This window comes from Aythya ferina (genome assembly GCF_964211825.1).
Source record: "Aythya ferina genome assembly, chromosome: 19".
NCBI lineage: Eukaryota > Metazoa > Chordata > Aves > Anseriformes > Anatidae > Aythya > Aythya ferina.
The window spans coordinates 1,817,569-1,843,826 of NC_140309.1; the positions used below are offsets into that span (position 1 = coordinate 1,817,569).

At 51.6% G+C, this 26,258-nt stretch overlaps 3 protein-coding genes across 6 annotated transcripts; 1 reads left to right on the plus strand and 2 right to left on the minus strand.

Moving 5' to 3' along the window:
• Positions 1-4,203: 4,203 nt before the first annotated feature.
• LOC311421158 (C-C motif chemokine 4 homolog) lies at positions 4,204-5,452 on the minus strand. The gene is made up of 3 exons (XM_084492749.1): positions 5,181-5,452; positions 4,737-4,851; positions 4,204-4,401 (listed from the first exon to the last, which is right to left on the minus strand). Exons 1-3 carry the CDS (start codon positions 5,326-5,328, stop codon positions 4,314-4,316), a joined length of 351 nt encoding a protein of 116 aa, XP_084348875.1. The 5' UTR covers positions 5,329-5,452; the 3' UTR covers positions 4,204-4,313.
• A 7,342-nt stretch (positions 5,453-12,794) lies between these two features.
• Positions 12,795-15,398, plus strand: LOC311421226 (C-C motif chemokine 4-like). 4 transcript variants are annotated; one of them, XM_084492896.1, is made up of 4 exons: positions 12,795-12,930; positions 13,541-13,965; positions 14,436-14,547; positions 14,835-15,398. In XM_084492896.1, exons 2-4 carry the CDS (start codon positions 13,827-13,829, stop codon positions 14,920-14,922), a joined length of 339 nt encoding a protein of 112 aa, XP_084349022.1. In that variant the 5' UTR covers positions 12,795-12,930; positions 13,541-13,826; the 3' UTR covers positions 14,923-15,398. The 4 variants fall into 4 exon arrangements, with proteins under 4 accessions (XP_084349022.1, XP_084349021.1, XP_084349023.1 ...); XM_084492895.1 differs by having other exon boundaries at positions 12,799-13,151; positions 13,794-13,965; XM_084492897.1 differs by having other exon boundaries at positions 12,813-12,930; positions 13,794-13,965.
• A 7,090-nt stretch (positions 15,399-22,488) lies between these two features.
• LOC311421160 (C-C motif chemokine 5-like) lies at positions 22,489-24,721 on the minus strand. The gene is made up of 3 exons (XM_084492751.1): positions 24,368-24,721; positions 23,802-23,913; positions 22,489-23,159 (listed from the first exon to the last, which is right to left on the minus strand). Exons 1-3 carry the CDS (start codon positions 24,438-24,440, stop codon positions 23,072-23,074), a joined length of 273 nt encoding a protein of 90 aa, XP_084348877.1. The 5' UTR covers positions 24,441-24,721; the 3' UTR covers positions 22,489-23,071.
• Positions 24,722-26,258: the final 1,537 nt, after the last annotated feature.

Sequence of the window (26,258 nt, forward strand, 5' to 3'; positions counted from 1 at the left end):
CGTGGTCCCAGCTCTGCCACGTGCCCAGGAAGGGCAATGGGCCTTGGTGGGCCTCACACCTTTTTTTGACCTCCATGGAGGTTTCACAAAGGGAGTTTATGTGGCCTGGGAATCTATAGAAAGAACACGAACGTTGAGGGCTTGGCAGAGGGCTGGAAGCAGAGGCAGCTGGGGGCTGCCAGGGAAACCTGCTGCGCAGAGCAGCATTTGGGAAGGGGCCAGGCTAAATGTCACCAGGGCGGGAGGAGACGGTGGGATGGAAGCTGTCCAGAAAGCAAGAGCAATATCACTGCAGCAAGGTGCCAGATGAAGAGCACTGCCACAGATCAGGAGCGACAAAGAGCTTTTTCAGAAGAGGCAGGAGGAAATGCAACAATCTAGAGGTCTTCCAGATAGGCAGGGATGACAGTGAAAAAGTGAACGGCTGAGCAGAAAGGATGTGAGGTCACCCCACCGCAACACCCAGTGCGTCCCTAGAAGTCATGCATCTGCTTCTCCAAAGAAGGAGAATAAAGGTCCACGGTATGAGATAACTCTGAATGTGCTATACAATTTTCCACTTGATGGAATCTGTGCATCATCTGCAGCTAAGAAACTGCTCTGTGCTGACACCAGTCTGCCCTGAGGTGTCCGGACTGGATGGCAAGTGTGGTTTAAGGCTAGAGCTGTTCCTAAAACTGCTTACAAGCTGTTGCTCTAAGTCATGGCAAGTTGAGCTTGCCCACTTCCTCTATGGAAGTGTTTGTGTGTTTAAAGAACCATAGAATCATCTGGGTTGCAAAAAGACTTCAAGATCAGGTCCAGCCACCAACCTGACCAACTCAGTCCCATCACTAAGCCACGTCCCTTAGTGCCACTTCTACATGTGTTTTAGAAACCTCCATGGATGAGGACTGCATCACTTTCCTGGGCAGCCTGTTCCAATGCTTAACTATACTTTCCATGAACAAATTCTTCCTAATGTCCAATATAACCCCCCCCCCCCCTCCTGAAGACACCCCCCGGTGCAACTTGAGACCACTTCCCTGTGTTTCCTTCTGTATTGCCTGGCTCTGGCCTCCATAGAGTTCCTGCCCATCAAGGACCAGGTCCCGCTTAGACCACTTGCCCTGGCCATGTGGAGTAGTTACACGGCACAGTGTGGTCTGGCCTGAGCATCTGGGTTTTCCCATGGCGGTTGTGCTCCTGATCCCCTGCAGGCCAGCACCAAGCAAGCTGGTGACCTCCACACTCAGACATAGATTATTTAGTTCCAAAGAGGTTGGCCTGTATGCACCGGGGTGATCACAGTCACACAGTTTCCCCTTGATTTCCATATCCCAAAGGAAGATGGGTGTATACGTATGTATGTATGTAAGTTCTGCGGGTACATTTTGGGTTGAGACTGCCTCTTGCTGAGGCAGGTCCCAGGGCTGATCTCCTGTTCAAGGTGTCTGTTTTTTTCTGAAGGCATCCTCAGGATGCCACTTCTGGTGAATGGCACAGCTTGGAGATGGGTGATCAGTGAGCTATTCTTTCTGAGTCATCTGTGGATTTGTCACTTTTTGAGGGTTTGACTCCTGTTTGGTCACCCAGAGGGGCTGATTGTCCCAGCTGGGAATCTCAGCAGTAAAATTTACAGACCTGCAATTCTAGCAATGTGTTTTCTCAACAAATTTTAACATCCTTCTTTCTCTTCTAGTATACTGGAAATTGTTTCATCATCAGAATGTGAGTGCTCGTCTGCTTCTTTCTAAGAACAGAGCAGAAATGTTCTTTCAGGTCCTAATTGCCATTTCTGCTTTCTGTTGGCCATGGCTGACAGTGTGATAGTCAGACACCATTTCTAGTATTACATTTCATCATCTTACTAAATACTTCTGTGTATTCAGCCCAGGCTGTCAGGGATATATCGTTACTTAAGGAAAGTGTTATATTGCAGCATGCAAAACCATCCACCATTACTTCCCTAATGTTTAAAAGTTGTGAGTCATCTGGCTTAAAATTTACAGTTAATAAGCCCAGATAATACCTGCAGAAATTTTAGTCTTTTCTTTCCAGTATCTCAGCTTATTGGGATCAGCCAGGATGTTCCAAGGTGGGTTTTCTAACGCCGAGGGCTTTGATATTCCCTTTTGTCCTCCTCTCGCTATCTGTGAAGAGCCTCCTGCCAACACTTGAGTTCAGGAGCAACATTCTCTAGCAAAACTCCAGGTATGGCAATGTAAGTGGCCACAGCAGCTCGGGTGATTCTGAGTTTGGGTTGTGCCTTTGCCTCCAAACCCTGCACCCATGCCTACTCCTGTGCTTGCCCTTGTCCTCACTGGCTTGGGCCACTGCCTCCCTTCCTCCACCCCTGTCCCGGTGCTGCCATGGGGGAGGCTTGCAGCTTTGGGTGGAAGACGGAGTCTCCCCACCCGTCGTGAACCAGGGCCCCCTTCCCTGGGGTGGTGGGGACAGCATGGAGCCAGTGCTCGTGAACCTAAATAGCAGAGATGGAAAAGCATCAGGCCATGAACCACCAGTGCAGTCAATGGTGCCTCAATTAGCACAGCACAGCTCCTCCTGCTGTGCAGTGCTGGGATCTGATGTGCAGCTCCCTCAAAATGCCTGTGTCCACAGTGGGGTGATGTAAAAAACAAACGTGTAGAGATATTATAGTAATGTTGTTATTTTTATGATACCTTTCATTTGGTTCACATTTAGGCTTTCACATGGCTTTCATAAAAAATATTTATTTTTAAAAAAAATTAGACTTTCCTTTAAATAATATGGTTCAATACTACTGGAAGACATGATACTCTGTTGCATTCCAAAATGTATTAAAAGCCTGCTCCACAACAGAACACAAAAAGCATTGACTCTAAAGACCTGAACTACATGTTACACAAAACATGCAGTAAATGCCACACTGCTTTCAGGATGAGTCTCTCCTTTGGCAGTTCACAAACTCTGAAACAGCTGAGGCTATTGTTCTTGTCTCAGTCTGTTTGAGTCCAGACAGACCCGTGACCCACATGAGTCCCCTCCCATGGGGCCACATCCTCCCCTGTCTCCAAACCAGCTCAGTGCCCTCTGGTATGCCACCTCCTCTTCTGCCAGACATGGTGGCCCTGAAGAGGGCCTGGAATACTTCCTCCATGCGCCCGGTGCTGCTTGTGGGCCCTGGGGGCTGCCTCTAACTTGCTGCATGCTGACAACTGCCTTTGCCTTGCTGGCGTGGGCTTGGCTCACACCTCTGTGCCCGTGGGTGTGGATTAACGGGAGCACAGCGTTCCTCGCACGCTCAGCGAGGGCTCTTCTGAGCTGTCACGCGTGAGTGGCTGTAAGATCAAGAAAGACGTGAGCAATCCAGGACTCCCTGCGGGTTCCCAGAACGGTGGTGAGGGGTTAGCTGAGGTACCCGGGGTAGGTGTCAGCTGTGGGTGGCTCCAACATGACCCAGGCTGATAAGGACATCAGTGCTTGGTGTGGTTTGCAACGGGCTCAAACCGTGTGTGGGCTGGGTGGTGCTCGTGGCTGACCTTGTGCGGTGTGTCCTTTGACAAGACACCCCACAGCTGTGGGACTGCTCCCACTGCAACAGGACCAGGTGGAGCTGTGTCCACAGGGGACTGTTGGGGGTCAAGCCAATTGTGTGATGCCCCCGTTGTGGGTCTCCATGCCCCTAGACAGGAGCTCCTGTCCCCTGTTCCTGCTGGTCCCTGGAGTGAGGGCAGCTGTGGGTGCCCAGCTTTGTGCCAACCTCAGTTCTTGGGTGAAGCTACCAGGCTCCGGCATGCAGGTATGGGGCTGGCTGCTACTCAGTGGCCAAAGTGTCCTCATGTCCTTGAGGGTGACGAAACACTGGCACAGGATGCCCGGAGAGGGACATCCTGTGCCCTCTGGAGGTGGGGGGGGGGGGGGGGGGGATGGGTGTTGCCACTTTAGAAGAGGAAATAAATTTGTTACCACAATTATTATTTCAGCTATGGTCATCGCAAAAACTGTAATAGAAACAAAAACAGAAATTTCTTACAAAAATATTTATTTCTAAACATTTGACTTAAATATTGCATAAAAAATCCAATTAATTACATACAGAAAATATAATCTATATAAAGACCTATAAGCAAGATTCTTAATTTAAAAATATATAAATATATTAAATAATTTTCTTGTTATTTTACCTCCTCCCTTTCCTTATAAAAATTAAATACATAAATAAAATAAAGCACACTGAAGTCAGGTTCTGGGACATTTTCAGTTTCTCAGCTAGTTCTAAATGACACGGAACAATTCTGATGGAGTCCATGGCTTGCTTGTCCTGGCACAGTGCATCCTGTTCCAAAGCTTCAGTTCAGTTCCAGCTCAGTCACGTACTTCTTGACCCAGTCATGTTCAGGGTTGGCACAGACTTCACGTCCCTTCCTTGTGATGAACCTGTGGGGAGCAGCGAGATGAGTTTTCCATGTGAGAGCTCCATGTGGGGGAGACCCCACCATCCCTGTTCCACACCCAGCCTCTCCTGAGGGTCAGTAGGATTTGGGCAGCACCACCTGGTGCTGACCATGTTGGCAGCCACCAGCCTGCAAAACCCTGGAGCAGGACCAGTGTAAGCCCCAAATACACTGAGCCCATGGAGCATCCCCATGCATCTCTTGGCTCCACATCCTTCCTGTCCCCCCTGAAAATGAGTCTTTCTCATTGCAGGTCCAAAATGTGGAGGAATCCTCATCCCAAAGGGAGAACCCCCAGTCCTGGAGGAGAACACTTACACGACACCTGGCTGGGAGCACAGGCTGTTGGTCTCATAGTAGTCGGTCACAAAGCTACGGGGCAGCTCCCGTTGGACGTAGGTGAAACAGCAGGAGGTTGGTGGGTCAGAGCCAACTGTGAAGGAAAGACAGGTGTGAGCAGTTGCAAGTGACAGGCGAACAGGGGCAGGGAGCTGGGACTGGAGTCCCCATGGGTCTGGGAGGACGTGGAGGGGGAATACAAAAAGCAAGGTCTTTTTCCTTCTTCCTTAAATTCTTTCTCATTTAGGTTCACCCTGAGCTGTTGCTGACACCACACACGTGTTGTGCTTTGCGCTGTGCCTGCCCACGGCTGAATAGCACCCATTGAGCACCCGCTAGAAGGAGATCTGACATGAGGAGGTGGAAGGGCTGGCAGAAAGGACCCTGTCCCCATTTAGAGAGATTCATAGAGTCCAGACTTACTTGGTGCAGCAGAGGTCTGGTAGCAGAAGGCAGCGATGAGAACAGCCAGGGCAACCACAGAGACCTTCATGTCAACGCAGAAGTTGTGGCTGGAGCTGAAGCAGGCAAGTGAGCTTGAAAGCTTCTTTTCTCTTTGGTGCTGAGACATTCAGATACCCTCCAATTTATAGGGCAAGCAGGTCTGGGCAGTTGCTTGCGTAGGTGTGGTGGAATTTCCCCCAGAGAAGCGGCTCGCAGCACAGTCTCGTGATGGAACGAAGTGGTAGCCCCAGCCCCGGAAACGTGAAGCTGTCCACTTGATTCAGTGCCTCCCCAGTGACACAGGATATGAAACTATCACAATATCTATTTCTGTTTCTTTCATGCATGTCCCTTAGTAAGAAGTTCCCCTGTGGAGGTTCCTGCATTTGTCAACAGGCCTGTATTACCCAACCTGTAACAGCAACTTAGAGGCAAGCATGCATCCTGCCTCTGCACTGCACAAATGGGACGAAGAGTATAGATGGGATGAGGCCATCTTAGAAACAACAGGGAGAGAGATCTCTTCTACCCTGAACTGTTTCCCTCCTACAGCAGCACAAGATAGGGGCTGTCACCTGTGGGCTCCCTCTTCATATTGTCTGAGGGGACTCAGTAGCTGCCCTGCTGCTGTGACAGCACTGCAGGCACCAGCGCAGGTAGTGGTGAGCATAAGGGTGGAAAAAAGAGTTCCAGAAGCTGAAGTGCTTGAGTTTTTTCCTCAGTTTTAAGGGAGCTGAGATGGGGTGTTATCTCCTGGAGGGGCCTGCCTCACTCCGGGTCCTACAAGAAGACCTTAAATGACCAATTTAGGTTAGACACTTATGTTTCTTTGGCTACTGATAGGTGAGGTGAGGCCTATTGTTGATGGGCCTGGAGATGCAGAGATCCAGAAAAGTATGGAGATGTTGACTGTGACCCTGCAGATGAAGCAGAAGGAGCTCCAGGAGCTGGGTGAGGAAGAAGTCACCAGTTCTAAAGACCAGGAACTCTCAAGATGGGGGTGAAGGCACAAGCATAAACTGGGATGTCAGTCAGGAAAAGAGAATTTGGCCTCTTCTCAACAGCAAGGTAGCTGCATTTCAGGGAAATGTCTCCATTTCATTATTTTCATCTACTCAGTGATGTTTCAACAGATGCTTCCTCAAGGTCTGTTGAAAGAATATGACAAAAAGTAGAGCAAGCCAACCAAACAACCCCTGCCGCAGTGCTGGGGTCTGACTCACCATGTTTCTGTAAAAGGCAACTTTTAGGCTGTCGACTTGGATGAGTTCTGTAGATAACCCAGTGTTTTCCAACCCTCACTCCAATGTCGCATGGTGTGCACAGTCCTTCCACCGTCTGCAGTTGGTGGGAAGGGAGGCAGTGCAGCCCTGTGAAGGGGGCTTGACCTCCAAGCAGACTGGGGTTTCTGGGAGACAATGTGGTCCAAGGCCTTAGTGGGAGAGGTCCCAGAGGTGACCCACCCTCCAGGTGGTCTCCAGAGCCTGCAGAGAGCCACGGTGGTGGGATGCCTGCCCCTTGCCCTGGCATGGCTGCAGCGCTTTTTCTGCATGGAAGGCAGATGGAGCAAATGTGGCACTTGCCAAATGGAGCATCAGCTCTTCCCTGGCAACACCATGCCAAGCTGGTCCCCTCCCTAGCCTTCTTTTTGCCATCTGGCCAGGGTGGTGAAGCACCTTGCAGGCTCCCCCACCAGCACAGCCCCCCCTGCTTGTTCATGTGCTGAGCCCTCAAAGTCCTGGGAGAGCCTTGGGGCGCCTGGCCAGGAAGGGGGAGGGAAGCTGACATTCAGCCAGAAGCCAGCTGGACCAGAAGTCAGCTCTGAGCCAGCCTCAGCTTTCTTGGCTCTTCTGTCTGGTTGCTTGGGGAATGTAACTTGTAGATACGTAAGAGCGTGGTTTGCCTCTGAGCTATTCCCTGTGATTGTACCTTCAGGCATTCATAGGTCATGTCTTGAGATTTGCCACCTACAGCCATCTGGTCCTGTCCTGCTCCCAAGACAGATGACGTGGGTAGGGCAGGCAGGCAAAATGCCATTTATGGTGCAGAGATGTTCTGATAAAAGCAGGTTTCATTAGAATAGAAGAATTATTTGTAAGTACGCATCGGTTATTTGAATGCTTTCAGTGAGATATTTTTTCAGTTTCAGGTAGCTGAAATTCTCCATGCATTTGTACCTCTGTTGGCAAGCAGATACAAAAATGTTTTGAATTTTCAGGGACAATTTTTAAATTAAAACAAACAAACAAACAAGAAAACCACCCAACAACAAACAAAGAAAGAAAACACCTTTTCAGTTTAGTTGGGTCAGTTTAGGATCAGATTAGCCTAGATAATGTGTGTTACAGGGGCCAGGCAAGTGCTGGAACTTTTCCACTACCGAAAGCCAATAAAATAACCTCAAAATCGGAGTGTTTGCTTCCTATGAGTCTGTTTTTTCCCTAGAAATCTGACAAAAGCCCTGACTCTGCCAGCTCTTCCCAGGCTGGGTGGAAGTGGGAGGCTGTAGTCAATGCCCTGAGATGTGGTAATGTGTCTAAAACGGTGTGCTTACCCATACCCCTGCAGCCCTATCATGATGAAATGAGAAAGTAACTTCTTCTCACCTTTCCGTTTTGGAAAGAGGGTAGCTGTGGGGCTGGGTGTCTGGGATGAAGGACGTTTGTCTGGGAGGTGCTCTGGAATGGGCAGATGGCCATGGAAGAGTGGCCAAAGTAGGCTGGAGCTCCTTAAGGGAAATTAGGTTCATGCAAAAGATGCTGTGCAGGAAAATAAACATTTCCCCACTCTGGCTCCAGCTGGTTTCAGGGCCTGTGACACAGCACATGGTCTGCCCTTCTCCCCCCCCCACGGGCAGGCAATGTTTGGAGTCAGAAGGAAGGCTGGTTGAAGCAGTCTGTCTGATGTTGCACTGATTTGCCTGGAAGGTTATGTTAGAGCTTGTCTGCAGGCCAACGGAAATCCCAGAAGAAAATGCTAAATAAAGCAAATGCCCCAAATAAGTTTGGTCAGAGGCAGAAATAGAGAAATTCTAGATCTGCCTTATGAAAGGGGAACACTGCAAAAAATGGTGAGACTGGATGATGTAACTTGCTATTTATAGCAGTTTTAAATGCTGAGCTGGCAGGATCCACTTGGAAAAGGAAGTGTTAAAAATGGCCTAAGTTCAGTAACTGCCTCCAGCACAACCTGCAGCAGTCTTTGTCTTGCCCTGCTCAGAGCATGGGTGCTGAAAACGTCCCTGAAGGAACCAGAAATTCTTTTCCTCCCTACTCTTGACATTTCTGGAGAAACAATGGAACTTTCAAGATGATGTTATGTCCTGGAACTGGCTCCAGGGGGAACCTGTGCGTGTGGGAGTGACTGGGAACCAGTGCCTCAGCTGCACTGGGGTGAGGGCAGTGCAGCCATCCAGGCCACACAGCATGGGCGAGTGTGGCTGCATTGCACAAGAGAGCGGCTTCGTGTTTCCTTGAAACCGTGTCATGCAAGGAATCCTGGACAGTGACGGCCATTGAGAAGCAGGGTACAGCAAGCTGTTAGTGTTGATAAGAGATGGTATCTCATCAAAGGCTGAACCTTCTTCCAGCAAGGATATTTTCTGAGAAAATGCTTTGGAGAAAAATATTGCTTTCCTATGTGTGCCTCACATTTTTCCTGGCCTTTGTTTTGAAATAAAACAAACAAAAGAGGATTAAATGTAGGGTATTTCAAACCAAATAAAAGTATAATAATAAAAAAAAAAAAAAAAAAAAAAAAAAACACACACAACAACACAACTCTCCATCCCCCATCCATGCCCCCTCCCCATCCATGTCATGAAAGCCAATGAAAGAAACAGGGAAAAGTGAGTTTCAGTGATTTTGGAGCCCTAGGGCAGTGTTTGCAGCTGTCAGGGTACTCCTGGCTGGAGTGGTGGGGGCTCGCCCCCACCCCCACCCCTCAGCATCCCCTCGGTGGCCCTCAAACCCCACGAATGCATGGAAATGACAACGTGTCTCTGCCTGGTCTGTGTCCTTTGTCCAGAAGGATGGGCCATATCAGTCAGATCTTTGGTGAGTGCCCCAGGAAAAGCAAAGAAGACCAGGCTGAAAATTCAGAGCTCTGCTAGGGTGAAAAATAAAGCCAATTTGTAAGTGAACCCACTAGGCTTTGTGTGTATGACATCATCAAGCAGAGAGGAGATGAAAGCCATATATTGATCATCTTCTCTGTAAGCTGTGCTGATGCCCAGCTCTCCAGGAAGCTGGGGAGGGTTTTGGGAGCTCTGAGGATGGCTGAGCACCATGACCTGGCTCAGGAGCCTTTCGATTGTGCCCTGCCTCCTGAGGACCCCATGCTCACAAGCACCACCTTGACCACCCTCCTAGCAGCATGTGGCAGGGGTATGTCTGGCACTGGCCCCCCAGAGCTGGGGGCAGCAAAACCCTGTGGGAGGTGTGAGCCCCTGCTCTCACAGCAAGGGGCGAGGCCACACACAGAGTCCAACAGTGATGCTCGGATGTTTATTAGCCTCAACATTTATTTTGGTTTGGGCTCTCTGCAAGGCTGCAAACCACTTCCCATGCATGGAGACTGCTTGCAGGTTGGGGTACTCTGCAGCACCTCTCTGAAGCACAGTTCCCATGTGAGCCTCTTGCGCCCCTGGATGGGTTTGCGCCCTTCAAAAGAGCCATGAGCACTGTCTGGTGCTGGCAGACACAGGGCAGGGGTTGGTGTTGGGGAACGCTGCATGCAGCTTTGCAGCCTCCCCCTGTGGTCTCCTGGGCCAGGGACAGTTTGGGAACAGGTGCTGAGGGGTCTCCTTTAGCCCCAGCTGTGCACAGAGTCCCGGACACTGCCCTCTGCCCAGGGCGAGACCCCCAGCATCCCCCAAACACAGCACCCTGCACGCTGGAGCTCACAGCCACTTGTAGGCTTATGGACAACAGGAGTGAACATCGAGCAGTGGCTTAGCTGTGGACAGGCTAATATCCCTTTGTGTACTGCATCTGACTGTGCTGCAGAGCTGGGTTGGGGATGTTGCAGTGCCTGCAGGTGAGCTGTGCTATGGTGCAGCAGATGTGGCTTTCTCCAGTCCGGGAGACCTCAGCATCACCTCAAGCGAAGCACTCAGGGTCCCTTCCCCTTGGGGCACATGCTTTGCGTCTGGTACCTCTTGGCAAGGGCAGGATCTGGGGGGACTGGAGGGAGTCCCAGGGCCCCTGGGACCGCTATCCCAGTGGAAGAAGTCTTGGCAGCCACTATAGCATCCTTCTCTATAATCTTCTTTTTTGAATAATTTTAGCTTTCTTTTGCTACTCAAACAAACCTCATGCCCAAGGCTGGGTGAGGCCAAAGCTATAAAAGGCAGCTCCATGCCAGGAATAACAAGGGAAGCAAGCTTGAGAGAGATTGAATTATAACTACTTAAACTGCAGGAGCTTTCTGACAGCAGAGGGCTCTAGGATTTAACAGACAGACAGAAAACAGTGCAGAGAAACAGAAAGCTGGAAACAGACGCAGGCCTCAGAGGCCAACAGGGTCATCTTGCTCCAGGAACAGCCAGGCAGGAGCGTGTGGCTGTGGTTGCAGCTGGAAGCTCAAAGGTGGAGACCTGCAGCAGGGGTCAGTGCCACGCAGGCGTGGCTGGAGAGGTGCCCACCCTGGCAGAAGGCATCACGGCTCAAAAAGGGCATTTTTGTAAGTGCTTATCAGTCTGGGCCAATGACACAAGCAAACAACTGTGGCTGCAGCAGCTCCTTCCAGACCCTCCTCTTCCGCCCAGCCTTGTCAAATTCAGTAGCAGTGAACAACAGCTCCTTTCATTCCACTGAGCATCTCAGAGCTTCTGGATGGAGGGCAGAGCTTCCTGATGTGGAACGTTTCCATCACACCTCCTCACTGCCCCGGGTGCTATGGGCGCTGAGCAAGACGGCACAGTGCGAGCCTCTAGCTCTTGGGCTCGTTCACTGCAGGTGGGGGACGCTGGGGAGAAGAAAGTGCAAAGTTCCCATGAGCAAAGCTCTTTCTGGCTGGTGTTAGCCACAAAACTGCCTTTCTGTAGCTGCAGTCTCTCTGTCATGGAAATGCAGCAAGAATTGCAGAACCAGCAGCGAGTATTTGTCATTTCCCAGTGTACATGCTACCCTATGAGCTGCAAGAAGAGGGGAACAGATAGCTCCCACTGTTGGTTTCTGCACACTTTATTTCCGTGGCAAAAAGCCAGGATTTAGTTTTACTCTACAGCAATTCATCTGAAAGCTGGAGCCACTTCTTGTTCTGCCATGCACCTCTGTCCAGAACTTCTCTGCTAAGCCATGGAAAGCAGAGCCCCGCCTGTCCTGCCAGGCCTTGCTCTGAATCTAGCAAAACTCCACTTTCCTGATGCCTGTGTCAAATCCTACAGAGGCTTTGGAACCAACAAAAGTGGTTGTGAGCTTCTGTGATGATGCATCTGCCCAGCTGCAAGGTGAGCTGCAGCCCGCTGCATCTGACAGCACCAGTATCCTGAATCGCACTGCAGGGGAAGAGCAAGCAGGAAGCAGGAGTGTGACAGGGATCCTCCCTGGAGGGGTCAGGGTGTGGTGGAGCAGACCATCACCTGTGCCAGGAGCCGTCAGCCTTCTCTCTAAGCATCTCATACCTGTTCCTGATGGAGAACAGAGTTAAATCAGTGACTCCACTGCTCCCGTTTGCAGCTCCAGGAGAGACAAGCAGAGGTTTGCACTCCTGGGGATGAAGATCCAGGCCCAGGGGCCCACACACAGCCCCAAGTCTCCTCTTTGCCGTGGAGGAGGCTCCCACCCATGCACCCCCAGGCTGGGGCAGGAGGTCAGATATTACAGGCTCGCCCGTTCCCCTACAGAGCTGCAGCTGTGCCCAGCTGCCCCGTGCTGCACTGTGGCACTGCCCTGTTACAGCTCCAGTGCTGGGCACCTGCGGGGCTGGAGAGTGTCTCCCATGCCAGGCAGGTTTTCTGCTACCTGTTTCTCACCTTTTCAGCCAGAACAATCCATCTTGGAGCCAGAGGAGCAGTTCAGACTGGAAAACATCTCAGGTTGGCAAAACTCCTCTTCCATAATCCTCCTGGCAGAGCAGGGATGTTATTTACGTTGACTTTAACAAGGCTTTCAACTGGCTCCCATAGAATCCTCATAGACAAACCGATGAGGGCGATGATATTGGGCATTAATGTGGGCTGACAGCTGGCTGAATATCCGGGCTCACAAGATTGTGATCCATGGCACAAAGTCCAGCTAGCGTCACCACTGGGACACTCCAGGTGTCAGTACTGGGGCCGGTCCTGTTTAATATCTTAATTACCTGGATAGTGGGACAGAGTGCACCCTCTGCAAGCCTGCAGACAGCACAAACTGCAAGAGCTGGCTAAGATGCCAGTGGGTTGTGCTCTCAGCCAGAAGGACCTGGAGAGGCTGGAGAGATGAGAGGACAAGAACCTCATCAAGTTCAGCAAATGGACACGCAAACCCCTTCCCCCGGGGAAGAATAGCCCCGTGCACCAGGGCATGCTCGGAGCTGATTGGCTTGAAAGCAGCCTGGGAGGGAAGGACTTAGGGGTCCTGATGGGCACCGAACTGGACGTGAGCCAGCAGTGTGTCCTTGTGGCAAAGAAAGCCAGCAGCATCCTGGGCTGCCTGAGTGCTGCCAGCAAGGAGATTCTCCCCCCCTACTGATGAGACACCGCTGGAGTCCTGCGTCCAGCTCTGGGCTCCCCAGTGAAAGAGAGGTACGGTCATACTGGAGAGTCCGGTGAAGGCCACAGAGATGATTTAGCGGCTGGGGCACCTGTCATGGGAAGAGAGGCTGTGAGACCTGGGACTCGCAGGGGGGCCTTATCCATGCATGGATGGGAAAAGAAGCAGCTGAAATCAGACTCTTCTCAGTGTCTATGACAGGACAAGAAGCAATGCACACACCAAAACACAAGGAATTCTATTTAAAACTCAGGTAAAACTTTATTACTGAACACTGCAACAGGTTGTCCAGAGAGTCTGGGGTGTTCCTCTCCTTGGAGGTCTTCAAAGACCAGCTGAACACGGACAGCCCATGCAGGGCTTCCAGCTGACCCTGCTGCGAGCAGGGGCTGGGCCGGGTGACCTCCAGGGGTGCCTCCAGCCCCAGCTCCTGGCTGGTCCCTGCTAAACCCGGCATGGTGGAACTGGTAGGGGTTGAGCGATTCAGACAGCACAGAGTCTGCAGTGCAGCCACCCCTCAGCTCCTTGCACTGCAGTTTAGCAAACACCCGGCATAAAAACAGCACGAGCGTGCCTTTTTTTTTTTTTTTCCAGACTTGCATAATCTTAAGTAAATGTTTTTTTTTTTTTTTTTTTGTACAGACTCACAGGGAAAATCCCTCCTGTAATTTGGATGAATAGATACCTTCTTTGTGGCCAAGCTACTTGGCACGCTTCAGTTTCCTTTTGATTTGATAAAAACGAAAATGAATGCTGAGTCAAAGCTCAACATTCTTGGCTCCAATGTGAACTATATCCCATTCCTTCTGCCTTATTATTTTTTGGCTATTTCACTTTCGTGACATCCTCTATCATAATTCTGGAATTTCCACTTGGGCTTCTCTGCTGCCTCCAGGACTCCCTATTAAAAGGGAACTGAATCCAGCTGATGCAGTCTGTGTTGCATCTGCCAGAGCTCCTGGTCCTGCTCCGACTGTCCTTGTCTGACGGGAAGATGAAGGTCTCTTCAGTTGTTCTCGCTCTTCTCCTCATTGCAGCCTCTTGCTCCCAAATGTCCTCTGCCCCAGGTGAGTCCTGCTTTCTTATTTGTGAAGGAAGAATGGAGCTGAGCCTTCATTATTATTTCTCCACTGAGATCCCCTGGTAGATAGCTGGGAATTTTTCAGCCACTCTCCACTCTGCACTGCAATCAATTACAATTTCCCTGAACTGGAAAATCATCCCTCCCTCCATCCGTCCGCCCCTCCACCTAACTAGCCATCTGTCCAGCCATCCTGGACCTGGGATACTTATTCCTGGTTATAGTTTAGGGTTCCCAATCACTGCCCAAAAACTGAGTGGGAATCTCTCCTATACTTGCCTTCCCTAGCAATGGTCGTTGACATTGGACCAGACAATCTCCCATGTCCCTTTCAGCCTTAATTATTCCCTGGTTCCTCACTCCCTCCTACCTGCCTAGCTTCCTGCACTTCTGGGCTGGCTGCTCCTGGTGCACAGCTCAGCACATGCTCATGCTGTCTCTCCCTGTCTCTTCCAGTTGGACCTGACCACCCAACCTGCTGCTTCTCTTACACATCCCACAAGCTCCCAAAGAAGCTCATCCTGCATTACTACGTCACCAGCACCAGCTGCTCCCTGCCAGCCCTCGTGTAGGTATCAAGGCTGACGCCTGGGTGCAGCGCAGGCACAGCCATTTTGGCACGTGCGTGCTCATGTGCAGGGACCTGCGGGGGATGCTCCTGCAGGGACTGCCAACAAATCTTTTGTGGGCACTCCCAGGGATATTCCTGTAGTGTGAAAAAGCAGATGGGAATGGGGGAAAATCACTGTCAGCCATGGCACAAGCTTGGGACACAAGGGAGAACCTCCTGCAATACCCCAAACCTGGGATCTTGGTCTGAGCAGAGACCTCACGTGTCTCATCCCTGTTCCACAGGTTCATCACAAAGAAAGGGCGCGAAGTCTGTGCCAATCCAAGTGACACCTGGGTGCAAAGATACCTGCAGAACATGAAGCGGAACTGAGCAAAGCCAGATAGGAAGCACAGCTGCTGTCATGAGTCTTGTCATCCAGAGCCCCTGTGACAGAGCAGGGCTTTGGGATGGCAGGAGCTGCACGATACCACACCGTCTGCATGCAGCTCCCAGGGACTGTGGGAAGGGCACCATGAGACACCCCATGTTGGGGTGTTGCTGCTTGCACTCAGCTTGCACAGACCAGTCTGAAACGTCATCAGTCAGCCTGACACCTCTGCCTGTGGCCCAGAAAGGCCCATGGGACTGCGCCTCTATTGTTCTTTTATTATTTTAATTTATTTAAGAAATGATCATATGAGATAGATGGTATTTTCATCGGTGGATCATAATGCTATTTATAGGAGGGTGGCAGGGAGGGTATTTACAGGAGGGCAGCTCAGAGTCTCAGCATAGGACAACGAGTGGCCCTGGCTTACTTGTGTGAAATTATGATTCTGGAGAATAAAGAATTTGGATAAAACATGGATTTGGATAAAGCGTTTTTATTTTTCGCCCCTTTATTTCCCTTTCACCAGCACAGAGACAAGACCTCACCACTGAGCCCATTGACACACTCTAGATGACATGTGATAATGGGAAATGGTTTGAGGTAAAACCATGCTGTTTCCATATGACAGACATATAAATATCCTCTGACTCTGTTCCCCCACCACGTATACCTCTGCCTCCCACATCCTCTACAAAATCAGACACGCCAGTGCACACACATAGCCTCGCACACACAAGAAGGTGCCCCACACACACCTCAGGTGCCTTGGTCCCCAGATGGGCACTGTCTGTGTGACAAGGCAGTGGCTGGGCACACTTCAGAGGGCACGACTGGGGAAGGCTGTCATGGCTTTGGGGTTGTGCGCGAAGCTGACAGGCACAGAGGACACGTGAGCCACCCATGTGCCCACAAGCGTGCACTCCCTGCCCACAAGCGTGCTCTTCTGGAGCTTTGTGCCAGTGAAGGTGACGCAGTTCCCATAATGGAGCCTTCAGGCACCACACCCATATTGTCAGCAGCCCTGCAACATCACTTGTCCCATATTCCTGCTCCTCCAGGACACCACTGCAGCTCTGCCACCAGCCCCAGCATATATCTGGGTCCTTCTGGCTGGCAGCAGAAGACAGCAGGCACCCTGGCTCTCTGAGCATCCCAATGGAGTTGCTCCTCACATTCCCACCAGTAAACAAAAACACAGTTCAGTTGTGCTGCTGGGGTGAAAAAAAAACCACCAGCAAACCTGCTTTATCCCAGCTGTTGTTCCCAGGACAAGGCTTTGCAATAGTGCAGGTCCCAATGGAGAAAGTGTAGTGCTGGGCGCAGTTTCCTGTGTCATGCTCAGCACATTGTCTGCTCTGTTCAGTCAGTATTTCTTCTTCCTAATGCAAAAAGTCTCTTATTGTTTCATTTTTTTCCCTGCTGCTTATAGGTCAGACTTGGCTGCCCTGAGACTGGGAAAGCACCTCTCAGCTGTCTTGTGATTTCCCTCTAGTGTTGTGTTTTCCCTGCTGAACCTCAGGCAGGAAGGCTCATGGGGGACCCAAGGGGCAGCATGGGCAGACCCAGCCCTGTCCCTGGCCATGAGCGTTGTTCTGTGTCCCAGGAGATGGCGCTGGTGATGGGGACCATGTGGAGGGGTCTTCTGCAATCCTGTTTCTGCCTGCTGAGCTGGGAGGATGAGCAGCTTCCCCCTCCTTTCTCTCTCTCTCCTCAGCAGGGTTCTAGCAGACAGGAGCAGCTTAAAGCAGGGACCAGGGGGGGTCAGCATGACTGCAAAAATCTTACCCCACCCGACGGCCAACATGCCTTTAGCTTTGTTCCCCAAATACTCCCAGATCCTCTTTTCTGTGAGGGGACAGAGCACTGATGCAGGGAGCCTGGGGGGGTGGGAGGTTATGCTCCAGACCCGACAGTCGGGAGAGGCAGGAGGAGCTTGGCTCTGCAGCTGGATCTTTTCCGGACAGTCCCTGGCTGGAAGCCCAGGCTTCTGTGGGAATTTCCCTCAGACTCTCTGCTTTCGGTTTCCTTGCTGGAGCTCCCGGAGCAGCAGTCGTGCCAGCCCTGCTCACTGACACCCCAGCCCTGGCTTCCAGTGAGCCAGTACGAGTGTGAGATATGGTGGGGGGGAGGCTCAGAACAATGGGGTACACCTGGGTGCAGGGGAGCAGCCTGCCCCCAGCCTCTTGTCTGCCGCTAGCTCTAGGCAGGGCAGGGCAGGGCTGCGGGGCGATGCATCAGCTGCCTGCAATGGTCCTCTCCTGAGGCTTGGGACAACACCAGATTTTTCCCAGCTCTTTCTTGCTTGCTACAAGGCTTCTTGTGTGTTTAGTGAGGTGGACAGAAACTAAGGAGACTGGCATATTGAGGCTGCTGAACGTGCACAGGCTTCTCTTTCCCTGCCTGTGCTCAGTAATGCCCAGAAGGCACCCAGAGTGTCAAAAGACCTTTGTAGTCCCATGGGCAAAGCATCAAACCTTGGGCACTACTGGAGGCTAAACCTGGTATCTTGGTCCTCTCTGGTCATTTGGGGAGCTTGAACCCTATTTAGCTCTTCCCTTACTGCCTGTGAATCTGGGAAAAGCCCTGGGATAGGTGGTGAGCAACCCCACAGGCAGCATTCTCTCCCTATGGCCATTCTTCCTAACCCGATTCTGCAGCTATCCGCTTCATCAGCCCTCAGGGGGTAAAGAGTGTAAGGAGGCACTTCTTGCCTCCTACCTCTCTTAGCTGTCCTCACCATGAGGAGTGGAGTTGTGGTTACTTCTGGACAACTTTGCTGAAGTATTAAGGGAGGCATATCCTGTCACAGCCTCCCCCTGCAGCTCTTCTGTGTTAGCTGTTGTTTTGGATCTGACCTCACCACTCAGTGTCTTTGAATTTTGTCTTTCTAAGCTATGTAATGCTGTCTGTGTGGCAGCTCCTGAGTGGCAGCTCCACATCACTCAGGAAACCTTTCTCCTAAACCCATTTTTATAGCACCCATCACTGGTGCTTCCCTATGGAAAGCAAGGACTGGTTGGATCAGTGATGAGCACAGAAATGATCTGTATGTCTGCTTAGCTCTAGTTGGGAAAGTAAAGGTCTCTCTGGTTGCTCTCCTTATTGCTGCCCTCTACTCCCAAGGTGAACCCACTTCTGTCTTTGGGTTGTTTTTGTTCTCCTGGAGGAAGAAGGTCTCATCATTGTGACCTGTAAGGCCTGACAAACAGGCATGGGATGCTCTGAATCTTTGGCCTGGAACATGGCCCAGCAGGAGCGCTTGTTCTCTGCTGGTAGTACATGGTTGATTTTCCTTATTATGCCTGAGGACTCTGGGAGAGCACAAGAAGTTCCTGGGGAGTCCAGTCACAGGCAAGCAATGGCAAGGCCTTTCAGGAAGTCCAGCTGGAGCTTTCCTTGACTGGGGACTGCCCACAGAGCCAGATAGGGCAAGGGGGGCTGAAGCTGTTGGAACTACTGCCCCTTCCCACTACAGACTTCAGCATATCTTCACTGGTGGTGCAGGAAGCCTGTGTCCTGTTTGCCCATCCTTGCCCAGTGGGGAGAAAGTCCCAAGGTCTCTGGGGTGGGAATGGTTAGGGTTAGGTGCTCTCACTCTCCATGTGTGTGGGATGGCAGGGTCAGCATCCCTGATGTGTCTCCTTCTGGTTGTAGGGATTCAGTCCTACACTCCAAATCTCTTTCAGACAGCCCTGTCACAGCTGTGCACTGCTTCGTGCTTGCTTTGCAGAAGCTTTCCAGGAAATGTGAGAAGGAGCCTTCATACACTACCAGCTGGTGCCAGCAGCCAGCCCTGGGCCCATTCAGGAAGCTTTTGACTTGACCCCACAAGTCTTTCTCTATCTTGGGACCAAGAGTTGGGTTTGTTGGGTGTTATCTGGGACTGGCCATCACTCTGCACTGGCAAGGAGAGAGATTTTCCAGCTGCAGGGAGGTGGCTGAGAAAGACCTGCCTGTACTGGTGAAGGGACAAGCCCTGTAGAAGGATGGGATGTTATTCTGGGAAATCTGTCTTGGTTTTATGTGGCAAGGTTTTGGTAGCAGGGGTCTGCAGGGTTGGCCTCTGTGAGAAGAGACCTCATGTCAGAACAGAGCCAGCTCCAGCTGGTTCCAAAAAGGACCCACTGATAGCCAGAGTTGAGCCAAGAAGTGATGTTTGCACCTCTGTGAGAGCAGATTTAAGAAAGGTGGGAAAACAAAACAAAACAAAACAGAAAATTGCTGTGCAACAACAACTGGGAGAGAGATGAGTGAGAACCAGCCCTGCAACCCCCAAGGTGAGTGCAGCAGGAGGCAGGAGGTACTCCAGGTATGCATCACAAGTTCCCCTGCGGCTTGTGGAGAGGCACCTGGTGGAGCAGGCTGTCCCCCTGCAGCCCATGGGTCCCACATGGAGCAGATCTCCATGCTGCAGGCCATGGAGGAGCCTCCCAGTGGAGCAGGTGGATGTAGCCTAGAGGAGGCTGTGGCCCATGGAGACCCCCAGCAGGAGCAGGCCTCAGGCTGGAGCTGCAGCCCGTGGAGAGGAGCCCACGCAGGAGCAGGGGCCTGTGGTGAGCTGCTGCCTGTGGGGGACCCGTGCTGGAGCAGTTTGCTCATGGGGGTTGGACCCCGTGGTACAGAGCCATGTGGGAGCAGTTATTGAGGAACTGCTGCCTGTGGGCAGCCCCCGCAGGCTTAGTTCAGGAAGGACGGTGGCCTGTGGGAGGGACCCTGCATGGAGCAGGGGCAGAGAGTGACCATGAAGGAGTGGCAGAGATGAAGCGTCAGGGACTGACTGCAGATCCCATTCCCCATTTCCCTGTGCCACTCAGGAGAGGTCAGAGAAGAGGGTGGGTGGGGAGGAAGGTTTTTTTAAATTTGTTTTTAGTTTCTCACTGTTGTAATCCAGTAGTGATAGGCCATAAATTACATAAATCTTCCTATGCTGAGTTTGTTTTGCCCATGACAATAACTGTTTGTCAATAAATCTCCATGTCCTTATCTCAACCGTGGCGCCCTTTCAGTCATATTTTCTCCCCTTTTTCCTTCAAGGAGGGGAAGAGAAATAGAGAGGTTGTGGTGGAATTCAGCTACATAAACCACCACAAAACCATCCCAGCCTGACTGAGGAGGAGCCCCTGGGTGATGTGTGTGGTGTGCAGAGATCTATGTCCACATGATGCCTGCCCCAGCAGACACCAACTACTCTGCAGCAACCACTCAGGCCTGCAGTCTGTCGTCCTCCTTCCTGCCTGCCAAAGCCTGCAGCAAGTGGAGGCAGATCCAGGAGTCTTTCATGGGACCTTCTCTGGTTTCTCAGCACCTCCCCTTGGCTGGCTGCCTGCACAGTGGTCAGCGGTCACACAAAAGACAGTTCCCAGCCTTGCTGTGGCACCACAGTGCAGCTCTGCAGTGGTGCATCCCTTCCTCACCACAAAGGCTTCCTGGTCCTCTCCACATCTTCACCACCAGGAAAAAAATGGTCTGAGCTGCTCCACCACTGCTGGGTGAGGGCATTTGTGAAGTTTTTGGGGACACATGAATCAGCATGGCATCTCAGCCCCAGCTTCTTTTCCTCCTCTTGCAAAGTAGTTTCAGTGTCATGAACACCATGGCCCCCTCTTCTCACTCATGGTGTTTGCCAGACAGGGCAAAGGGAGCACAACCTCACATCCTTTAGGACCCCGAAGCCCTGCAGAACCCTGGATGTGCAGGGCCCCAGCCAAAAGGCTGCTGTGAGCACCAGACCTGACACCCATGTGGATTTCATTGTCCCCCATCTCCTGCTGACAGGTCTCTGTACATTCCACAGGCTTCTGACAAGGTGGGTTGGAGGCAGCACCCCTGGGGACCCTGCTCTTATGCCTGGGAACACCACTGACCAGACAGGGCTCTTCCCATCCCAGGCCTGGGCGCTCGCATCCCTTCCTCTACTGCAACCTCTCTCTCCCTCCTCTGCTTCTGTCCTCAACCTCCCAGCTCTCTGCCTCTTTCATCTGTGCCTCCTTGATGGTTCCTGTCCCATGGGGTGCCCTGCACCCAACTCCACCCCCTACACTTTTCTTCCCCATCCCTAGGGAGAGCCACTCTGTTCTGCCTGAAGTTGTTTCCTTGTATCCCATCACCAAGGATCTGGAATCCCTCCACAGCTGGGTCCCCCGGGGACAGGACCCTCTCAGCATGTGGACACTACACAGGCAGGAGACCTGCCAGGATTCAAGGACGGGATCATTTTGGGTTGTGATATTTTGACATGGACACATACACAGATGTCTCCGGGCTCCCTGTTGCCTGCTCTCACTGTAAGAACATGCTGCCAGCTCAGCCAGTCAGATGAAAGCACAGCAGGGCTGCAAGGCCTCGTGCTGAGCCGGGCAGCCCCTTCTTCACTGAAACCACCTCCACCATCCTCTGGGCAATGACAGTGTCCACTGTGCACTTTAGCTTGGCGAAGCTTCTGCATCTGTTTCCTGCCCCAGGCTGCAGGGAACACAGCTTCGGTCTGTAGAGAGCCCTGGGAGCAGTGGGTTAGAGCTCTGTGCTCAGATTCTGCCAGAAATTGAGACTTTGAGGCAGCTAATAAAGAACTTCATAGGAAAGTGTGGTCATTAATCAGGGAGACCTGTGGAAAGGTGGTGATGGGCAAGGGGAGGACAGGAGACAACACAAACACCTGCAGACCACTGTAGCACCAGTGGGCTTGGGGTATTTAACAGAAACTGTATCATCTCACACTGGTTTGCTTGCTCCAAACTATGGAAGAAAATTATGGCAATGAGGGGAGGGCTGAGAAATAAGTCCCAGTGAGTGAAGAGGAGCTCATTTCCTTGTAAACAATGGCCTGGGAGGTGAACATGGACATGCACAAACTGCCTGCACAAGGTCAGGTCAGCTTACAAAAGCTCTTTTTTGCTTCAGGCAGCTTTGATGGAAGCAGCCCAGGGCACATAGCGAAGGTCCTCTCCCCCCTGCACAGAGCTTCAGTGGCAGGAGGTCAGACCCAGCAGTTTCGCTTTCCACCCACAAAGACATCAGCAAGCTTTAAATGCAAACCATAGCTTGACAAAGTGTTTTTCTTGTTTTTACTCAGTGTGCTTTTTAAAACCAAATTCAGGTTTCCTTTGCAAACCAGCTGCAGACAGATCTGCAGCAGATAATGGGTGCCTGTGGTAAAACACTAAGAAGATAGGGCCAGAGCAGAGCATCAGATCCTGCGGGACCAGCTCTACCAGCTCCTGGCGTTGGTCACTCGTGATGGGGGCAAGGACTGGCTCACAGCAGAGCAGGGGCTGGGAGGATGCAGCCCTGGGCAGTGCTGGGTGCTGGAGACTAGGGAGGCAATGCAGGAGGGAAGACTTAGGAAAAAGAAGGATGAGGTATTTCCAGGTGGGAAGTCATGGCCAGTCTCCTGCCTCTCCCAAGGTGGTTGTGGTGGAGTCCTCCTAGACAAGTACCTTCCAAGCACCAGCTCTGGGGTAGGCAGGTGCTGGGCTGTGTAGCAGAAAGGTCCCGTCACACTCCAGCACTCCCAGGACCAAGTGCTTTCTGCCTTCCTCTGGGGCTGGGCAAGAGATGACACAGAGTGAAGAGAGCGAGAGAAAATCTTTATTCTTTGGTACCAGCAAGACACAGCATTTTGAGAATAAGGCTGAACAACATGGTTCCACAACCAGCATCCCATAAATATCCAGTGTACCATATCTTCCATTAAGGAAGGATTTCATTCATTGAATCTCATTCACAGCATCTGCTGTACTGCAGGGTTCAGCCAGCTGGCTTGGTAGTCAGACTGCATTTACATGACAGCACTTACACGTAGTTTTGACAGACCACTTCCCACAAATAGCTCCTAAGATAAGATTCCCCTCCCATTCTAGCAGCAGAGGCGCAAGGAGTGGATGGAGTTTAGTCACAGCTCACACAGCAGGCTATGCCAGGCCATGTCTGCAAGGCCAGGAGGTAGGTCCCCAGCATCATAGCTGCCCAGTAGGGGTGGCTAAATTGTAAAAGATAAACAACGCCCTTGCAAGACGAAAGGAAATTCAAGGCCCCTGAGGCGTCTGTTGGCCTCGGTGCTCAGAACAAGCAGGATTTCTTGTCCATGCCATGACTTTGCTGGATGGTCTTGCAGGACTCTCCTGGCAGGTTCCCCTCAGCTCCCAGTGCTCAGTGCAGCTCCAGGAAGTTCACATATTCCTTCACCCACCTGGCATCAGGTTTAGCACAGACCTGCCGAGTCCTCCTGGTGATGAACCTGTCAAGCCAGGCAGAGAGGTGTTATAGTTCTGGAGGTAGAAGGGACATGCCGAAGTGGCAGCCAGGGCCTTGGGTCGCTTTCTGGACACCTACTGACCTGTCCTGTGATCAGTGCTGGCTCCCAAGGGGATCATTTACCCTCCCATAAACCACAAGCTCCAGGGGAGCCAGCTAAACCCATGCATCAAGGAGAGCTCTAGGTCCCCTGGGAGAAGCCCCCATGCTCAGACATTCCTGTCCCTGTCCAGTCTGGAGGTGAGCCTGGAAGCAGTGTATGGGCATCTGGCATTTCTGGGGCAAGCATCTGCTGGCCTCAGACCCCTAGTCTACATCAGGTACAAGTCTCACAAGTGGCACGTTATGTGCCTTGGGCTCATGGCCACAGGGAGGTCCTGCTGGCTATGCAGGAATATCCTTCCCACACCTTGTTCCCAGCACCAGGATGGCCCTATTTGTCAGCTGAGGAGGATGAGTGCTCACATACAGCATGTGGGGCCTGTGGTGGCTGCCCCCTGACTTCATGCATGGTTCCTCACACCACCATGCTCTTAGTCCCAGTGGATGGCAGGAAACTTTGGAGCAGAGCCCAAAGACTGGTGGAGCCTTTCCCAAAGAGCTCAGAGCAGGAGCCAGTACTTACACAACTGCTGGCTGTGGGCATTTGCTGCTGGTGTAGAAATAATCCTTCACATGACTCTGGGGCAGCTTCTGTGAGGTATAGCTGAAGCAGCAGATGGTTGTGTCAGCTCCAACTGGAAGAGATCAGGAAGGACAGCATGAGTCTACCATGAGCAACCATTCCCTTACTCAGCTGTGGAGCCCTCTTCTTATCCAAATTAACCATAAAGTCAGCAAAAAATGACAGTGCTTAATGAAAGTCACTGCTAGAGTGTCTTGCTAAAGGCTCTCTCCCTCACTACCAATGATAAACATCCCCTCGGTCACTCTAGGATCACTCCTAAAGCCTGGTAACAGAAGCAGAGTTGTGAAACCTGAAACCTTTAATCCTTGCGATGTAAAATTCGTAATTACCTCCCTAAGTTAAAAGGATGCTGGAAAGGAAAACCAATTCAAAGCATGAAAAGCCATTCACACAGGTTTTTAATCTTTGAAACTTTTTCCATCTCTTCTTCAAAATTATTGCCTTCAGAGCAAAAATCATGAATGCCAACATCCCACCCCAGGAGAGCAGAGAGTTGTACTCACTTGGACCAGAAAAAGCCTGAGAAAAGAGGCCAGCAACCAGGAGGATGGAGAGGGCTGCACTAAAGATGTTCATTATGGACGGAGGCGAGCTGCAAGGCAGAAGCAGGATCAGATCAGGTTTCTCCTTCGTCTGGTGCAAGATGGTTTGGATGCTCCTTGCTTTTTATAGGGGTGGCAGCAGATTTCAAGGCAAGTATTCGGAATTTCCAAAGCGTAACAGAGCTGATGTCACGGCACCTTTGCCTCAGAAATACTGAAAAAAAGAGGAAGCAGCAGGTTTAGGAAATACTAAAATAGCCTTTGTGTAAGGTGGGGTAAGTCTGAACAAACCAGCATCCTCACGAGGGCTATACTGACCAAGACAGGATATGCGATAGCTCTTGAGAAGCAGGTTTGCACTTAGATTCACCAAGATGACAGCAAACCCCAACAAGCTCATCTCAGCAGCCTCCCACAGGGCCAGGAAGATGTCAACCCAATGTCCTTTTTAAGAACCCAAGTCCTGATCACAAAGGTGCTCAGCCCCTTGAATGGCTTGGGACCAGGTCCAGTTGGGGGTCCTATGGTGGGCTGGGACACATGTGAGGGGCAGCGTGGGCAGTGTGCATGCTCCAAGCACCACTGCCTGTGCAGGTAGCAAGGATAGCTGGCACCCTGGGGAGGCTGTAGCCCTGGGCAATCTTTGAGAGACACAAAACCCTCAAAGCTGTGCTCCCAGCATGGAGCTTAGGACCTCCCAGTACACACCAGCATCAGCCAAGAAAGGGGGTGCTTGCCTGGTAAGTCCACCTTGAAGTCCACCTCTACAAACACTGACTTCTCCCAGACATGTGGGGCAAACACAAGCACCAACCTGGGCTTGGGGGAAGGTGGGATGAAGAAGGCAGAGCAGGAGGCTCCCCTGCTTGGGACCTGATCTCATGCCAAGGCAGAGCCCCATCACCATGTGCACACTCACAGTCATGGGCCTCGCGATGGGCTCCCCGGGTTGCCGCAGGGAGCATTTCCCTTTTCTCCACCTCCCTCTTCTCTTCATCTGGCACCACATTTGCCAGCTCACAGCCTGTGGTTTCTCCGTGAATTTCATGCCTGGCTCCCAGAGAAAAGTGCTGCTCACGAGGCACCACGAGCCCCTCTCCCTGGGGTTTCCTTGCCGTCCTGTGGCTCCTGCAGTGCAGTGGACTGCCATAGGAGCTGTGTTCTGTTCCCACGGCATGGTGTCCCTTTCACCATTATGTCCCCAAAAACTGGGAGAATGAGAGGTGCTGCAGGAGGGCTCTGTGCTACAGGACAGCAAGAACTTAAGGCTTCCCCAAACCTCCCTCCCAGATGAGCAGGCAGGAGCTCTCCCGGTGGGCTAGAGGGGGGATGCCAGGCAGGTGAAGTGCCCTGGGGACCCCAAGAACTCCTGCCCTCAAACTAATGTGAAGGGTCTGGAGCTGAACCCAGTGATAGAGATAGTGCAGCTGCTGTGACTGGCACCATGGGGTTGTCATAAATGCCTGGTGGCAGCAATTTGGGGCAGAACATCAATATGCTAACAGGCACTTGGGCTTTGTCAGAGACAAAACCTCAACTGGGATTTTCCAAGGGATGTCCTACTCTTTGAGTTGGAAAGAGGGATTATTTATTGCTACTCCTCTGCTGAATGTATTTTAGTATTGCACTTAGCCAAATATTCTGGCTAATTTATGCACTTATTGCATTATATACCCTAGATCCACAATGGGGTACAAAGCAAGGCCATGCATCTCAGCCCCATCTCCTTGCTGCAATGGTGGCTGCATTTTGTACTGGGTCCTGACCTGTGCCTGCTGCTCCAAGGCTGCCCCTGGGGCTGGGACTTGTCCTTCAAAGGAGTAGTGCTTTTAGAAAATATTTTCATCCCCCA

What these genes read in the sequence shown, in the direction of transcription:
- LOC311421158 (XM_084492749.1), bottom strand. Translation starts at nt 5,328, where the DNA reads ATGTCTCAGCACCAAAGAGAAAAGAAGCTTTCAAGCTCACTTGCCTGC. An exon ending in CCAGACCTCTGCTGCACCAA is followed by an intron (nt 4,852 to 5,180) that starts GTAAGTCTGGAC and finishes TTTCCTTCACAG; the next exon opens with TTGGCTCTGACCCACCAACC. An exon ending in TGCTCCCAGCCAGGTGTCGT is followed by an intron (nt 4,402 to 4,736) that starts GTAAGTGTTCTC and finishes TGCTCCCCACAG; the next exon opens with GTTCATCACAAGGAAGGGAC.
- LOC311421226 (XM_084492896.1), top strand. Translation starts at nt 13,827, where the DNA reads ATGCAGTCTGTGTTGCATCTGCCAGAGCTCCTGGTCCTGCTCCGACTG. An exon ending in CCAAATGTCCTCTGCCCCAG is followed by an intron (nt 13,966 to 14,435) that starts GTGAGTCCTGCT and finishes TGTCTCTTCCAG; the next exon opens with TTGGACCTGACCACCCAACC. An exon ending in TGCTCCCTGCCAGCCCTCGT is followed by an intron (nt 14,548 to 14,834) that starts GTAGGTATCAAG and finishes CCTGTTCCACAG; the next exon opens with GTTCATCACAAAGAAAGGGC.
- LOC311421160 (XM_084492751.1), bottom strand. Translation starts at nt 24,440, where the DNA reads ATGAACATCTTTAGTGCAGCCCTCTCCATCCTCCTGGTTGCTGGCCTC. An exon ending in TCAGGCTTTTTCTGGTCCAA is followed by an intron (nt 23,914 to 24,367) that starts GTGAGTACAACT and finishes GATCTCTTCCAG; the next exon opens with TTGGAGCTGACACAACCATC. An exon ending in TGCCCACAGCCAGCAGTTGT is followed by an intron (nt 23,160 to 23,801) that starts GTAAGTACTGGC and finishes CTGGCTTGACAG; the next exon opens with GTTCATCACCAGGAGGACTC.